Source organism: Typopeltis vanoorti, chromosome 14 (assembly GCF_054136105.1).
Source record: "Typopeltis vanoorti isolate ZY-2024b chromosome 14, IOZ_Tvanoo_1.0, whole genome shotgun sequence".
NCBI lineage: Eukaryota > Metazoa > Arthropoda > Arachnida > Uropygi > Thelyphonidae > Typopeltis > Typopeltis vanoorti.
In genome coordinates this window covers 104,134,395-104,152,173 of record NC_143562.1, presented here as the reverse complement: position 1 = coordinate 104,152,173, position 17,779 = coordinate 104,134,395, and the positions used below count along the sequence as shown (strand labels likewise).

At 35.0% G+C, this 17,779-nt stretch overlaps 1 protein-coding gene across 2 annotated transcripts in view; it reads left to right on the top strand.

The window, feature by feature from the left end:
* ssp3 (SCAPER domain-containing protein short spindle 3) overlaps positions 1-17,779 on the top strand; it is a 460,137-nt gene that overhangs the window by 152,843 nt on the left and 289,515 nt on the right. For both annotated transcript variants that reach the window (XM_090403385.1, XM_090403386.1), the window contains one exon: positions 10,496-10,625. In XM_090403385.1, coding sequence (XP_090259511.1) covers positions 10,496-10,625 — 130 coding nt within the window. The remainder of the gene's footprint in view (positions 1-10,495; positions 10,626-17,779) is intronic.

Sequence of the window (17,779 nt, the reverse complement as noted above, 5' to 3'; positions counted from 1 at the left end):
ATTTTATTTTAACAAGGAAGTAGTCACTGCTTATTTCATATCCTCTGTGAACTCTATCATCTATTGAAAATTTTGATGTCTTTTCATTTAATATGAAGTAATCTAATATTGATTTCTATCCTCTTGCTGCCCAAGTATATTTATGTATGTCTTTATGTTTATTGAAGGAATTCATTATTTTTAGGTTATTATAAACTACAAAGTCGATCAATTTTTTACCATTTCTGTTTAGAGTGTGTTCTCCATGTATTCCTATATTATTATTAATTTTCGTGTTTCCAATTCTTGCATTTAACTCTCCTGCTAAAATTATGTAATCATTTTTATTTATTTTATTATATATGTTTTGTAGCTGATTATAAAAATCAATATTATCCTGCTCTCTTCCTTCTTCTGGGGCATATAAACCAATTATTGTTAAATAGCCTCTATCTATTTTTATTCTAGCTTCTGTTATTCTTTCATTCCATAATTTATAATGTTTTAACTGTTTGGAAAGGGAGTTATGAATCCAAATCATGACTCCTGCTTGTGCTCTTTGGTCTCTGTCAACTCCACTGTATATCACATTAAAATTTTCACTTCTCATAGTTCCTTTTAATTTCTTTTTTGTTTCAGTGATTACTGCTATTTTAAAATTTCTTTCATTTAATAACTGGTCTAATTCTATTTCTTTATATGCTATTCCTCTTACATTCCAGTTTGCTATGTATATTGTATTTTGTTGTTTCCATTTTCGTTTTCCCTTTTCCATTCCAGGGTCGTTTCCCATAGATTCAATCCGATTATCTTTTTCTGTCAGCTTACAAGTATGGTTATGTTCTCCATGTCAGGGGACTAGCCTGCCGATGGAATAGTTCAGTGGTAGGGCTGCTACCTTAAGGCTTCTGAACTCGCCTTCTTCCGAATTTAAACCCATAGGAGGAATAGGGTATATTGAAGGGGAAAGGGTAGATTATAGAAGAAATATAGTAAGGTTTATAGAGAGGACATAGTTGTAAGGCCAAAAATGAAAAGACCCCATGGCCCTCGAGTACTCTAATAGCACAAGGGTCATAAAGTAAGAAGAGTTGGCTGATAAGGCCTTATAGGAAAGATTAAAGTAAGTAGGTCTTCCTCAAAGTAGAAGAAGGAGAGGATAGATCCAGCTAGGGGTCCATGGGAGTTCCGCTTCCCTTACAATCAAGATGATTGCCCCTTATTTAAATAAGATATTTACTTAAAAATAATTTTTAATTATTGAATATTTGTAGTGAACAAAAATATAATAGTAATACTTCAATTGTATATTTGCAAATGTTTGTATATGCGATTAGGATAATAAACTTTGTTAAAAAAAAAATATATTATTATATATCTGGGGGCATTTCAGAAAAAATAGCCAGAACTTTAAAGAAATAGAATATCTGCACTGCTTTCAAACCCTGTTTGAAGCTTGTTTCTCTTCTCTGCTCTCCTAACGATCCACTTCCTCTCCTTTCTGTTCCAGATGTTTACAAGGTGTCTGGTACTTGCAACTTGTCAGACTAGGAGATCTGCTTAGATGAACACAAAAAATACATCTACTACCACAACTATGGTCAGTCAGGTCTAGCAGAATGTGTCTTGGATACCTTGCACAGAATCAGATGAAAGTAAACTACCGTGCTCCATTGCAGTAAATACAAACTTGTAAGACTCCTTTTAGAATCGCTAGCAGATTTACAAAACCAGCCTAATCTTAATAAATATGGTTGGGTTAAACTTCCCAATATTTGGGAAACTTTAATTCTTAGACCTCCTGCTTAACAACTAAGGCTAGCCAACAGCACCCATAGAGGTCACGCCTCATAAGACTAGTCTTTATATTAGTTTTCTCTGTCTTCTTCGTTATATTAGTCTTCTCTATGTTTTGGTTGGTAATTGTTGAATTTATTTGTTTAAGGCCATCCAAGCAGCTCTTTTTCTCCTTGCTATTTCATTTGATATGTCATTATTCATTTTTATGGACTGTCCAAGGTAGATGTAATCTTCAACTTTTTCCCTGGTGTGGGATTCTAAAGTGATTGTATAATCTTTGCAGTATTCATTTCTTCATCCATCTTGTTTTGTCCGGATGTATTTCCAATCCAATTTTTTGGCAGTTTTGGCTTATGTCATTCAGCATTGATTCTAAGAGTTCATGGGAGTGAGATATTAATACCACATCACTGGCCAATAATAGAATATTGTAGCTATTTTTATTGATGGAGGTTTGTATTTGTAGTTGTTTAGGATGACTCTGGTGAATATTTTATATGCATGTGATAATAAACATATGGGTCTGTAGTTAATGATGTCTTCTTTATTAACTTTTTTATACAGAATTATGATCTTTGATGTTTTCCATTCAGAGGTGCTTTCCTTAATTGTATATATCGAGTAAATCTTTCTGCTAGAGCATTAACCACCCAACCAGCCACGACATGTACACATGTCAAGGTTGCCATGGATGTGAAGTGCATATTAAAATTGTAATACCATTGATATTGCATTGAAATATATGATGGATACGAAGTGGAGAGGAGTGATGTATTTTATCCATATTGACGGTGACATGGTTAAAGAGTAGTTGTCCACCCGTGTTTAATTCATCAGATTTTATACTGTCATTTCCTGGTGGATGGCCATTTTTACTTCTTCAGGTAGGACAGATGGTATTTCCAAATTTTCATCTAGTACTGGAGCTGTGACTACTTGTTTAGATGAGTAAAGTTCTCATAAAATGATTTTATTATTTCACCTCTGTTTGTATGCTTGTTTTCTTGATTGTCTATGAAGGCTTATGGTAGTTGTTGCTTAAGACATTTCTTTTTCTACTTTTTTTAGGCTACTGTGGAGCTCAGCTGCTTCCACCAATTTTGTCATTCTGTATAAATTGTAGTCATCTTTGATATTCTGCTTTGGTTGTTTACAGATAATTTTATATTCTAAACGGTCTTTTCTTGTATCTTTTAGTTTTCTTCATTAGTTCTATCGTTCTTGCTGATAGGCGTTCCATGGTCTTCAGGAGGAAGTTCATAGGAGGCTCTTTCTTTGCAGTTCAATAAATAATTATTACATTTTGTTAAATCTTTATTGATGTTGTTTTTTTAATTTCCAGTCAGTTTTTTCCCACATTTTTTCTAAATTCTGAATTTATCTGTTTTGAGCATTTTTTACGGTTGGACTGTGCTCGTATGCATTCTTCATTTTTTCTATGTATTTTGATGGGATGCTGGTCTGAATGAATATCATAGTAGGTTTTTCCAATGACTTCAACATTTTTTACTATTCTTTTGAATTTGTTAGAATGAAATCAATTTCAATTTTTGTCTCTCCATTGTCTCTGCATTGCCAAGTCCATCTTTTTTCCAGTTCTCTTTATTAAAAACTATTCATAATGTTTTGACAAATTATGTCTGGAGTTCACCTCGTTCATTCCTTTCCCCAGTGGTCCAATGTATTTTTTTTTTCAATAGATCCTGTAATGAACTTTGTATTGAAATCCCCACACACTATAGTATATGTTCTTTTCTTCAGTAATGTTTCTCATAGGTGTTCATACAAGTTTTCTATTTCTTCTTTGTCAGCTGTTGAAGTAGTGGATAGACTACTTTTATTTTTATTATTACTGATTCTCCTATTTTTAATTTTAGTCTTCCTAGTCGTTCGAAATGGATTTTGCAAGAAATAATTTTTAGTTAGCTTTTCGTCTTTGATGAAGACAACGCCTCCAACCCTTGTAGCATTATCTGAAGCTCCCAGGAAGATTTGGTTGCCATTGTTCCATTTTACTGTTAATTCAAAGCTTCTTCAGGTTTCACAAATAGCAAGGACATCAAACTTTACATTTTGCAGTTCTTGAAACAGGAAATCAATATGGGAGTCTGAAAACATAGTTTGAGTGTTGAAAGAACAATAAATATTATTGTTCTTTCAAAAATAGGTTGAATTTCCAGATGGTGGTCTGCCTTCCTCTGTGATATTCTTAGTACCCCCTGCTTGCAGATTCTTCACCACCACCTTGGTGGGATTGTAAAAAGTTGCACAGGACTGGGGGACATTTTTTCTTCTTCTACTTTCTGGCATCTTTACAGTGGTCTACAACACTTCTCCTGACCATGGTTCTGAAGTCTGCATCATTCCTTAATCATCATCAGATGCTATATGATAACTGTGTTGCTTGGCGATATGTCACACCAGTCCTCAACATGTGTTCTTTTTTGTAAGCTTTTCTAAAGGCTTCAACTCTCTGAAGATGAGTCACTCCAGATGTGCCATTCATCCAGCTTGTTAAGGGTCTATCCCTTCCAGGAATTTTACCTTCTGTTACTGTTTTGAGAAGTCCATCTTTTCAATGTGTTCAAAGTATTTCAACTGTCTTCTATCAGTATCTTTAAGGAGGCTTAAAGTTCTACCAATCCTTTTCTACACTAATCACAATATGATATCTTCAACAGCCTTCTGTAACACCACATCTCAAAAGCAGCTATCCTTTTCCTATCAGATTTCTTTAGGTTTTCCAATATGAGAGCAACTTATATTCGTAACTCTCATATCTGTAACAGCTGCATCTGGAATTCCTAACTTTGTTCCTGTAGAGATCCATCCTTCGAGATTTTAGTCAAGTTTCTGTTGTTTTAGCCATTCCTTATCGTCTTCTGACATTTTCTGAACAGCAGTTCTTCATATTAATAATGGATCCCTAATACTCAAACTTGCTGACTTCCTCTATTCTTTCTCCATTAAGATATATGTATCTCAGGAGCTTCCCTGTTTATATTTTATTTGAGAATTATAATCTTTGTGTTGCTAGGATTGAGCTAAAGCCTCTGTTCTTACTGATCTCATTAACTTTTTCAAGAATTTTCCTAGTTCTTCCTTATCATGACAAAGGAGTACACTATTATCAGCATACCTCAGATTACCGATCATTCTACCACTTATCCTATATCTGTGTTTAGTTCATCAAATGCTACATGCATGATTTCCTCAGCATACATACTAAACAGGTGAGAAAGTAGGCATTCCTGCCTAAATTCATTTCCAGCATGAAGCTAATCAGTTAATCCGACACCTATTCTTACCTTGGCTTGCTCACTGTACAAGTTAGCTGTAAACCTAATAACATGTTGATGAAGACCCATTATTTTCATTACTTCCCACAGTTTCATATGCTGAACACAGTCAAGCTTTGACAGTCTATGAAACACATTACCATAGGGAGTCTAAATTCTTTATACTTTTCTGTGATCTATCTAAGGCAAAGGATTTGATCTCTTTGTACCCTTACCTTTCCTAAAACCTACTGTTCCTCAGATATCTCTGACTCAACCTTGGTCTCAATCCTGTTTAGAATGATCTTTACTAAAATCTTGATTGTATTAGATATTAAACTAATAGTTCTATAGTTTTTGCAATCCTTCTTATGTAGTAGTATGAAAACTGATTCTTCCATTCTCTATGCCATGATCCTATCTCCCATATCCTTGTTATCAATCTATGAAACACTCTTAACCCTCCATTCCCTTGGGCCTTATTATTGTTAAGCTGTTTAACTGCTCTTACAACTGTATTCCTAAGTTGAAGTTTGAAATCAAAATTTTCCTAGTGAGAGGGTTGCTGTACAGTTCTTCACAGTACTCTTTCCATATGTTTATGATTTCCAGTTCTTCTGTTAGTACTGTTCCAGTCCAGTCTTTGATAACATTCAGTTTGGGCCTAAACTTGTGCTTCAGATCATGAACTATACAAAACATCCTTTTATAATTGTGCTTCCTCATCTGGAACTCTATCTCTTCACATTTATTAGCATAAAATTTTTCCTTGTCCTGACTGATGGCTCTTTTGACTTCTCTGTGTAATCTCTTATATTCTTCAGTACCTTTTGTCTCTTTGTTTTTCCAAATGCCTTCTTTTGATACCATTCATTTCTTATATCCATGGGTGTCTTTATCTTCTAATTGGGACTAGATACTTCTTGCCTGTATTCTGTATTATAATATTAATTCCTTCCCAATGCATTTTGTGGTTCTCCTCACTAATCTCCAAAAAATCATCCACCTGAGTTGGTGTTTCTTCTCTGAACCCACCGGAGATTGATCTGACATCCAGTCTAGTGTGATGGACTGACTTGGAAGGTTTTGGAATCTCAGTCAGCGGCGCCGCCGGCCATATGTGCAATGTGTGCAACGCACACAGGTGCCAAAGATTTGGTATGATATTTTAAATAAAGTGAATTTTGTCAGCAAAATACTGCAGTCTTCATCTATGAATCTCCAACTTGCTTTAGATGCATTGAATGATCTAAATCAATTTTTAAATGATTATAGGTCTGATGAAACTTTCAAAGAAACTGTAGAAAGCTCAAAATTAATTGCAGCAAAATTTGACTCAGAATCTGTATTTTGTAGTAGTAGACCACCAAGGTGACGTAAAAAGACAACACAATTTGATTACGAACATGAAAATTAAATTATAGTAGATCCTGAAATTTCATTTAAAGTAATGTTTTTCTCTGCATAATAGATCAAACATTACAATTTTGGCAGGAAAGATTTACTTTATTAAAAGAACATATAAATTCATTTCAGTTTTTGTATTTATTAAGTACTTCAAAAAATAAAGAATATTTATTATCTTGTTGTAAAAAGTTACAACAAAAATTAACATGAGAATCATTCAGACGTTGATGCATATTATTTATGCAAAGAAATTTTACACTGTCAACCATTTATTTCAAATTTTAAAAATGATATATATCAGATAATTCAGTATATACATGATATTATTCGAGAATTTTCATTAAAAAACTAGAAAAGTTCAGTTTACTAAGTGATTTTTCTTTCTGTTTAAATATTTATTTAACTATTTCTTTACCCAATAATGCTTAATATGTCCTATTTTATATACTTGTAAGTTACTATTATTTATTTATTTTATTATTTATTTATTTATTATTTATTTATTGTATTTTTTTCCAAATTATTTTTGTTGTTTTTGTATCCTTCTTGTATGTTTGTTTTTTATACAGTTTTTTTTTTTTTGTAATTTCTGATTTTTGTTCAATAAACTTATAATTAATATATTTCGTATTTCATTTTTACTCACTGATACGTTTTTATAAAGTGATTTTTTATTGGATGAAGGGGCATAGGGGTGCCAACTAAAGTTTTGCACACAGGCGCCGGACACTACTGGCATGCTCCTGATCTCAGTCTTACTTCGGCTCTTACTAACTGAGGGTAGTCTGCTCCAGGACAAGTATGCACATCAGAGATGCTTGTCTTCCACTGTTGGAGAGTCAGGATGTAATTAATCCTTGACATATCAGTATTAGATGTTCAAGTATAGGTCCATCATGGTTATTTCTGGAATCAGGTATTGGTAATAACTAATCTGTTAGCATTGACAAATTCTAACAGTCTGTTACCATGGGTGTTACATTCACCCAGACTAAATGTGCCATACTCATGCCTAACTCACATACTCTTTCCAACTTTTGCATTAAACCCCTTAAGATGAAAAGTACATTCCTCCATAGTAGGCAGTCCAAAACAGTCTGTAGGTTTTCATAGACTTTCCCCGCTCTCTTTATCAGTCCTATCTGTGTGGGATGCGTGAACTACTGTAAAATTCGATGTAACTTAAAAATACCAAAGCACTTTACATTGATTTTTACAGAGGTCAAGTCCCATGAGAATGTCCTAAAAATACCATGTTTGTCTTTGTATATTTTGTGCAGATATTATTGTAAATAACCCTTTGAAAATTAACTGTATTTACTCCTTTAACAAGAATATTTTAGAATATCAAAAACAAAGGCAATGTTTTGCCACCGGAATATTATGTAATAGCTCTCTATGAGGACATAAGAAAGGTTGTTTATGAATTTTTGTGTGTAAGAAACAGTGCTTACAAGCTCTGCGCATAAACACCTCCAAAGTCAGGCTGAAAGGTTCAAGCAACTTATGATCAAAAGAGTGCACGGAAGAGAACAAAGAGCGGGTTGAACTTAAAAGAAGATGAAAGGGTCATGCTGAATTCTTAGGGGTTACAGCTTTTCATGCGAGTTCTCAGAGAAGGCATAATAAAAAGGGACAGAGCCGAGCAATAGGGGCTTCCAGTCACTGCCAGAGAGGGCTTCCAGGTCGCTGAGAAGAGAGAGGGAACCCATTTTGTCAGTCAAAAGAGAGAGTTGGCGGCAGTTTCAGTTATTGAAGGCAGCAGTTTGAGCTATTGGAGACAGTAAGATAGAGGAGGCAGTCATCCAGGCATTACGGTGAGCACAGGCCAAAGGAGAAAAACATGTAAATACCCGAAGCAGCTTCGCTAGGAAGTTTTTCTTTTTGTCATGGGAGAACAACCCTTTGCCGGAGCTGTACGAATACTGCAGTCCACAGCCCGCTATTTTTCCCGATGAGATACTAATGATGCCAGACATTCCTGAGTAAGCTCGAGATCTGAGATGAAAGAATTGCCATAGAACTTTTTGTGCAAGACTTTTGACTGAATGTGCGATACAGAGCCTTTGTAAGTTCCATACTTTTGTACAATTCCTGTTATAATATGTTATAGATAGACTATTAAGAATTAGTTTAATAGTAATAAAAAGTATCCATAAGAGTCAATTGGCATGTTAGATTTTTGTAAAAAAATAACTTAACAGAGAGTTAGCTAACCTCTTTGCGACTGAACTAGAAGTCTAGTAAGTTGAATTTATAAGCAGTGAGTTTTTGAAAGTGTTGAAGTAAAAGGGTTCTAATTTTATGCTAAAAATTTTTTAGATGGGTAGAGAAAGCAATCTCCCTGTCGTTTGATTCATGTATGTTTCATATTAATGTAAATGTTTTAATTATTTGTTAAAAGAGTGTTGCCTGATCCTTTATCTTACAATGCACTGTTTCTAAAAATAATCGGACTTGTGAGCAGGAAACAACTATGGCATTAAAAGCGCAGTTTAATTACTTAAGAACCACGACTGTTTATGTAAACTTGGTTGAAGGATTTACTCTTTCACTGAATTGCATGTGTTGGTTTTAGTCTTGTTGTAGCTCTTGTTAATTTATAATACATATAAAATTCAGTTGATGCCTGTTCAACATCTCTATATTTCTGCAGTAACAAAATATAAAATTTAAATACAGGGTTATTCAAAATGAAGGAACAGATTGTACTTGTTTGTAAATTTTTTATTTTCAACATTACAAGCATGTCATGCATCACCTGGTAGGAAAACTATGAAAATTATTTACTTTTCCACACATTCTAGTAGCAAGATCTTGTTACTAGAGTGTGCTGTAAGCACTTGAAACAAAAAAGCTCCTTCAGTTGCTGGCTCAAAGAGTTAACAAAATTGGCATCATTTCAGTAGAAAATGTTTTATGTCATTGAATTTGAAAAGTGCGATATTGTAATTATGGTTCAACATAAATTCATCATTTGCAAATTTACTCATAGTACATAAAATATCAAGATGTGAGGGATGCATCTATTTAAAGGAAAAAGTCTGGGTCATCCATATGTTTCTGAAGTTAATGTTGAAAGAATTTGACAAACATTTGTATGCAGACCAAGAAAATCCACAAGCTGTGTAAGCAAGGAATTAGGAATTCCTCAAACAACAGCATATATTCTCAGAAAATAATTGCAAAAAAAAGCTACAGGTTGCAGTTAAAGGACAAAGAAAAAGGGTTAGACTTTTGCATAAAAATGTTGGATGACATGGAAGACAAAGCCTTTCCAGCAAGACTCATATCAGAGTCTTGCTGATATCAGAGCCATTCCAGCAAGACTCGTTTTTTCTGATGAATTAACCTTTTGCTTAAGTGGTAAAGTGAATTGTCATAATATGAGAATATTGGGAACAGAACATCCATGTACAAACATTGAACATGAAAGAAACTCGCCAAAAGTGAAAGCGTTTTGTGCCATTTCTTGCAGGAAAATTTATGGACCTTGTTTTCTTTGCTGAGGCAACAGTGACTGGGATGTCATACCTCAATATGTTACAAATCTGGTTGTTCCAACTCAAAGACAACTCTGCTTAGTTCATTTTCATGCAAGATGGTGAGTTGCCTCACTTTCACTGTCATGTATGCCAGAAATTGTCTGAATGCAACTCTTCCTAACTGCTGAATGGTCAAAGTGGGACAGATGATTTTGTGCTGTGCAGGTGGCCACCCAGATCCTCAGACTTTGATCCCTTGCAATTTTTATCTTTGGGAATTTGTTAAAGATACGTTTATGTGCCACATTGCAAGAACTTTGGTGTTGAAGTTCTTGCAGTAGTGAATTCATTAACCAGTTACCAAGTAACCAGTTTACATTGCTGAAAATAATGAATTCATAAACAAGTACAGTCTGCTCCTTGATTTTGAATAACCCTGTATATTCATTTCCTTCTGTTATATTTTCTTCAGGTAATACTCATTATGCTAATATAACATTTGCTATTTTAGTTATTAAATTATCATGTTCTTCTTCAATATTTCAGCACAAGAACAAGTTCATTTTTCTTTGTCTTGGAAAGAACAGTTGGACAGTCTGGATATGGAATTGCGCACCCCTGGAAGGGCATTACAAATGCATGAAAAATTATCATCTCCATTCAGAAAAAGGTTTATGTATGTGATATTATTTTTTACTAAAGAAAGTTTTCAATTTTTTTTTTTCAGAGTGCGTTGTATTTTTCTTGCATATCAGAGTATATCAGTGGCATATATAATAAGTTCATAATCAGTTTCTTGATATGTATCCTCAAAGGATGTGTAGGCTAGTATGATGGTAATATGTGATTAAGTTTACATTATTACTAATTTCCTATCAAAAAATTTTCCTCCAAATTATTCTGTTACTTATCAGCATTCTAATATTGTCATATCTAATATTTAATCTTCTATGGCACTTCTGACTGAATCAATCCAGCCAAGTTTCTCTTCTACAATTTTTCTCAACCTCTTTTCAAGTATGCTCGCATAAATCTTACATGAACACTTCATATAGAAATTGCTCTGTCATTCTCACATTCAGATTTATTTCCTTTTTTTTTTTTTTTTTTTTTCATAAATGGGAAATGTGAGAGATCTGCTCTAATCATTTGGAATTTGACCTTCTGACCAGGCCCTGTGTATTGCACAGACTTTCATACCTCCAATATGAGCAGTTCTGATCAAATATCATCTATTCCAGCAGCATTTCCACATTTCAGCTTTTAATGGCTTTGTCTATTGAAATGTAGTGCTACTTAAATTCTTCTTGAATATTTTTTGTAACTATTCTGTAACTCCTTGTTTCGTTTAACAATCTTTCAAATTAATTACTCCAGATATTGAAAATATTTTTATCTTCAGTTTTCATATCACCTTTCTCATCTTGGATTTCTTTTACAGGCCTGTGTAGCTCAGTGAAAGTGGCGCTTGCATGCTCTGCACTTGATCGCTCGAAATTAGACCTAGGTTCAAGTCCAGTCGTCGACTAGCCGACTGGAGGAACTTTTCTAAGCCTATTTTCGACCGATTCCCGAGTTAGTCGATCTCTGGCATGAGCAAGCAGGTTTTCCTCCCGGAAACTCAAGAAAATCGACCGTAGTACCCACTTTATTTCAGACAGTAACATATCCAACATATCCTGTTAGGGTTAGGTACCAAGAGATGGCAGCTTTTGTTTGCCAGCCTCTTCATTGGTGACTGCCTATCATTAGTGATAGATATGGGTCAGCTATCTCTGATTGGCTACCGATGGAGATGGAACTGCCCACTCAGTCTCTAAAGGCTAGCTAGGGTATAAAGGCCTTGCCTACTCCCTATCAGAGAATAAAAGGCATTGGCTGATTTCTTTTACAGTACTCTTTCCTCAATTTTTAAGATTTTTCACTAGCCTCCAGAACATTATGCCACCATTCCTGATAGTTATCTTCTGTATTCTTACTGAAGTTGTTTTCCAATGACTTTTGGTTAAATGCTTCTTTTTCTTTAACTTCTTGTGTCCACCATTGTGTTCTTCTTATAGACAGAAAAATAAGAACTTGCCTCCCTAGAAGTAAAAAAATAATTAATAATCTTCAATAAAAATAAACAACCTACTTTCACAATTGATAGATAGATAGATAGCATAACAGGAGTCCATCAAGAATGAGTATTATCACCATAGTTGTTTGGTCCATGCAAGAAATGAAACACAAAGAGCCATCTCACCTGGTGATAGAAACATAAATATGCTACAATATGGAGATGACAGTACTAATCACTAAGACAAAAGTGGATCTGCAAAATCTAGTTAATAAACTAACAGAGAACTGTGTAAATTCATTCTGAAAGTAAATATTCAGAAAACAAAAAATTAATCACAGATAGAAGTATGGATAAAAACCTAGCTTCGAAAGGCCACTCTATTGAATAGGAAGACAGATTTACACATCTCTAAGTGATGGAAAATGTGAACAAGAAATAAAAAAAAAATAATAGCAATAGCCAAATTAGCTTTTTTTAAGACAACACAGATACTTATTGACTGAAAAGCCAATATAAATACAATAATGTGTATGATGACTGCTTTGTCTATTCCACATTAATATATCATGATTACTGTTATGTGGATATCTCTCTCCATGTAGTCAAAAGACTCTGAGAAAGCGAGATCTACACTACCCATTATTCACACAATACCTATCATACCTCTCCTTAAACTTATTCACCATTTTTGCACTCCCTTCTACTTCTGGTAATTTGTTCCACTCATTCACCACTCTCCAAGTAAATAATCTGCCCATCCTTACTAACCACACTCTTATACAACTTCCAGGGATGCCCCTAGTTCTCTATTTGTCATGTATTGAAAAATTTCTTTTGTGTCAATCTAACAGTGCCCTTTACTAAATTATAAGGTCCTATCATGTCACCCTCTTTTCATCCTATCAACCAAACGATATAATCTAAACTATACCTTCAATCTGTCCTCATAGGAAGCATTTCACAGGCCTGTCACCAGCTTGGCACTCTTATCTGAATCCTCTTCACCATTTCCTGATCTCCAAGAAACCCAAGTGACGAAATTTGTGCACAGTAGTCAACATTGGCTGAATGAAGTTGGTCTGAAAACGTCTCGACCATAGATGACAACACTATCGGCAAGATTTTTTTTTCTAAGTTGGTACATCTGTTAAAAGCATCCATGTGAAATTGCAAGTCATTCTATCAAGTAGTTTGTTTCATATAGCTGTGTGGAGCAAAAATGTTGCCTGTATCCCTTGAAATGGATAACATTGAGTATTGAGTGGTTATAAAATTCTTTGTAAAAGAAGGTTTAATACCAAAAGAAATTGATTCGAAGTTCATAAAAGTTCATAATTATGGGCACTCTTCTCCTTCCGTTTTTAACAATTAAGAAATGAGCTGCCAAGGTTTAAAGTGGCCATACCAGCTTTGAAGACGATCCATGTGAAGGACGTCCAAAAAGTGTAACAACACAAGAAATCATTGATCAAGTGCACGATATGGTATTGGAAGACTGGTGACAAAGAGTGTGAAATTGCTGAGACTATAGGCATTTCAAAAGAACGTGTAGGATACATTTTGCATAAGAATTGCAAATGAAAAACTTATTTTGTGTAAGATGAGTGGCATGCTTGCTCACAGCAGATCAAAAACGCACTTGCATGAAAATCTCTGAACAGTGATTGGAGCATTTTTAACAAGAATAAAGCTGATTTTGTGCATCGATTTATTACTATGGATGAGACTTGGATTCACCATTACACACCAGAATCTAAACAGCAGACAAAACAATGGACAGAAGCCGGTTGTTTAGCGCCAAAGAAGAGAAAGTCGGTTCCATCAGCAGGAAAGGTCATGGCATCGATGTTTGGGGATGCTAAAGGCATTTTGTTTATTATCTTGAAAAGGGTAAAACAATAACCGATCGGAAATCTGTTTATTGTTTAAAAGATCGGAATATTATTCCGATCTTTTAACCAGACTAGACGAAAAAAAATTCGTGAGAAAAGACCATGACTTGGTCTTCGGGATGCTAAAGGCATTTTGTTTATTAATTATGTTGAAAAGGGTAAAACAATAACCAGGGAATGTTATTCCGATCTTTTAACCAGACTAGACGAAAAAATTCATGAGAAAAGACCCGGTTTGCAGAAGAAAAAAAAATCATCTTTCATCAGGACAATGTACCCGTCCACAAAGATGTTTTGGCAATGGGAAAATTAAGGGATCTGCACTATGAATTGTTGGAACATCCACCCTATTCCCCAGATTTGGTTCACTCTGACTTCTATCTCTTCCCAAAACTAAAACTCTTCCTCACTGGTCAGCGTATTTCTTAGAATCAAGAGGTGACTGCAGCTGTGGAGGGATATTTTGCAGATCTTACTGAGAACCACTACAGGGATGGGATAATGCCGCTGGAACATCGCTGGAATAAATGTATTAGTCTTAACAGAGATTATGTTGAAAAATAAAAATAATTTTGAAATTATAAATTCGTTTTTTCATTGTTAGTCCAAGAACTTTTCAGACCACCCTCGTACAAAGAGGGATAATAACTTCCCTATCTTCACTTGTCATTGTTCTTCAACATCCAAGTAATCCTTTGAACTATTTTGCCAGCTTTTGCAATATGTCCTCTAAACTTCAAACATCTATCCACCATCACTCTAAGATCCCTGGCTACCTCAGCTTCCTGTAATCTAATTCCATCAATATGATACAAAGTATTTAATCTTTCATCCTGAAGTGCATTACCTTACATTTTGCAACATTAAATTGATAACCATTGTCCTTTGCCCACCCTATCAATTTATTTAAACCATCCTGCAAGATATCTACTTTATCAACTATTACTCTTCCAGTTTTTTGTTGTCAGAATATACAACTGAATATTCCCCCTTAAATCTTTCTCTGTATCATTAATGTACAAATTAAAGAACATTGGCCATAGTACAGAGCCCTGAGGCACTCCAGTAGTCACCCTTATTTGCCTTGATTCCACTGTACCATATGCTGTCCCTTTATCCATACCACCAGCCTCTTTATTCTCATTTGCTCCAACTTAGTCCTATCCACTCATTCCTGAATTTTACATTTTTGACTTTTCCAATAGTTTAACCACCACTCCAGAGGTATTATTTGGTGTTTGACTTGGAACCACTTGGTGGCTTCTGGCTTGGAACCACCTTTATGTATTGCAACCATTTTACCCTCTTTCTATTGATATTTTTCATTATGTTGAGTACCTCCAGTTCATCTACCTCAATTCTCATATCAACCTCTTGTCTCATTAGTAAGTATGAAGTCACCACTCAGGTGATATATCCTTGCAAAGTGATCACTTAGTAACTCTATTTCTTCTGCTTCTGTCACTGTCCTACCATCAGCACTAAGTAAAATTATCATTCTTTCTCATACTTACTTGCTTTGTAGCAAAAAAACTGTTTTTGATTTACTTTGGCCTGCTTAGCTAGTTTTCTCTGAAAATCGATTTTAGCTTTCCTTGCCATACTAGCCACCCTTCTTGCCTGTGCTTTGTATTGCTCAATGAGCATGCTGATCACTTTCATTTATATTCCTTCCATGTTGCTTCCTTTTTTTTTTTTTTTTCCTCTCCTGCTTTATTGCTATTCATCCCCTTAATTCTTTCTCAGTTTATCCTCCTGATACTGCCTTTTTCAAACAGTTGCCGACCATTTCCCATGCACTCTCGACATTCATTCCATGTAGCTTCTCATGCTACGGTGCTGCCATCCGAGTTTGTCATAATGGCCAACTTTGTAGTTCCACATAAACTTTTTCTTGACTGAAAATTTCACATGTTGAGCGACCTCCCAGAACAAGTCTGCATGATCGCTTTCCCCGATCAGAGGGAGAGCTACTACTGTAGTTATAGATAGATCTTCAGGAGATGTTACTAAAAAGAATAATGCAAATTAGCCAGATAGAAAATATTTCAAGCAAGCCAATATTTGAAAGAGCAAACCAAAAAAAGAAGTTTACTGAATGAGATTGAGAAAAAGAAAATAGAATTCTTAGGACAGTATACACTAAGAAAAGAAGGATAAGGATAACCATCCTTCTTCCTTCATTGTAATTTTCTGGTGATGACCACTGTGATCATCACAGAAACACTACGAGGAAGAATAGGAAGAGGCCAACCAAGACATTGTTATGTGAATCGCATAGAATATCCGAAATAGTTGAAGTACTCTCCAAGTCTTTAGAGATGTAAAAGTTATAAAGAGGTGGAGAGTCATGGCTGTCTACCATAGGATTGCAGATGGTACTTTAAAAAAAAAATTATGATGATAACATCATCTGCTTAAAGTAAAAAGCTTATTTCACCAGTTTCTTAGATTTAATGCTACTCATCTATATGGATTACTATGAATAACAGTGGAGATTGTGAGCACCGTTTCCTTTCTTGATTTTACATCAAATCATCATCTTGAACTTCAACATGTAACATAGATTATATATTGCATATATACAGGGTGTTCGGGATAAATTTGACATATTTATAATTAATTATATTTTTCCGTAAGTTACATGTATTAACACACACTTCTCTTCATTTAAAAGTTTGGACCCTTCTTCATTCATATACAAGATGTCAGAAAGGATGGATAGCTGGAACCCACCTGAATCATGGAAGAGAATAACTTGTATCATGATGATTCGTGCCCGCCATCAAAATAAGGATATTACGACTGCTGCCCAATGCTCCCTGAATACAGTAAAAACAATCAGGCATGAACTAGAGACTTGCAATGGTGACTACGAGGATGTAGCAAGAAGAAAGATCCCTAGCAGATGATCTGATTGCGTTCGTACAGCAGAATTCCTCGCAAATCTGCAGGAACAGGTGTTGAAGAACCCTGGCATTGGAATTCGGGCTTTGTTCGTGGAGTTGCTAACTGTAGTCAAGCCCTGGATAACAAGGGTAGCCAATGGTAGGCCGTATGTATGGCAGCAGGATTCGGCCCCTTGCCACACCTCTGGGAAAAGTCAAAAATGGTTGTCTGAAAATTTCTACGACTTCACCAGTCCAAATGTTTGGCCTCCAAACTCCCCAGACCTTAACTCCATGGATTATTTTGTATGGGGCGCAGTTGAAAAAGACACCAATCGCACTTCCAGTAATACAAAAGCCCAGTTAATGGATAAAATTAAAACAGTTTTTGCGGCCCTTCCCAGGGAGACTGTAGCATCAGCTTGTTCGAGGTTCCGAAGCAGAATTGAAGCTGTGATCGATGCTAATGGTGGTTATTTTGAGTAAATCTTGTTGATAGTATTGTAATTAACTCTGCCTGTAATGTTTTTTTGTCAATTCATTAAATTTAATAGATACAAAGAAGATTTTCTTTTTCCTTACGAAACTGTCAAATTTATCCCGAACACCCTGTATATACAGTCATCCCTCGACTTACGTCCGGGTTCCGTTCCATCCGGCAGGACGTAAGTTAATACATTAAATCAATAGAGTTATAGGGGTTAGGGACTTAACCGTAATAAGTATACTGCCATTTTAATTTTTAAACCTTATTATAAAACTGTACTGTGTGTTACTGCCACTATAACACAGGAGAATAATCATCCAAATCTTCCTCCACAATCGCATCTTTATGTGAAGGACCAGGCTGTCACTCTTCTGGTGTGTAGCCTTTGTTTTTATGATGAAAATGTCCAGTGTGCTTTGCTTATTAATCTTCTTCTTTTCATCATAAATTTGTTCATAGCAAGCAAACACATCATGTACTTTCGTTTCTATTATTAAGTAG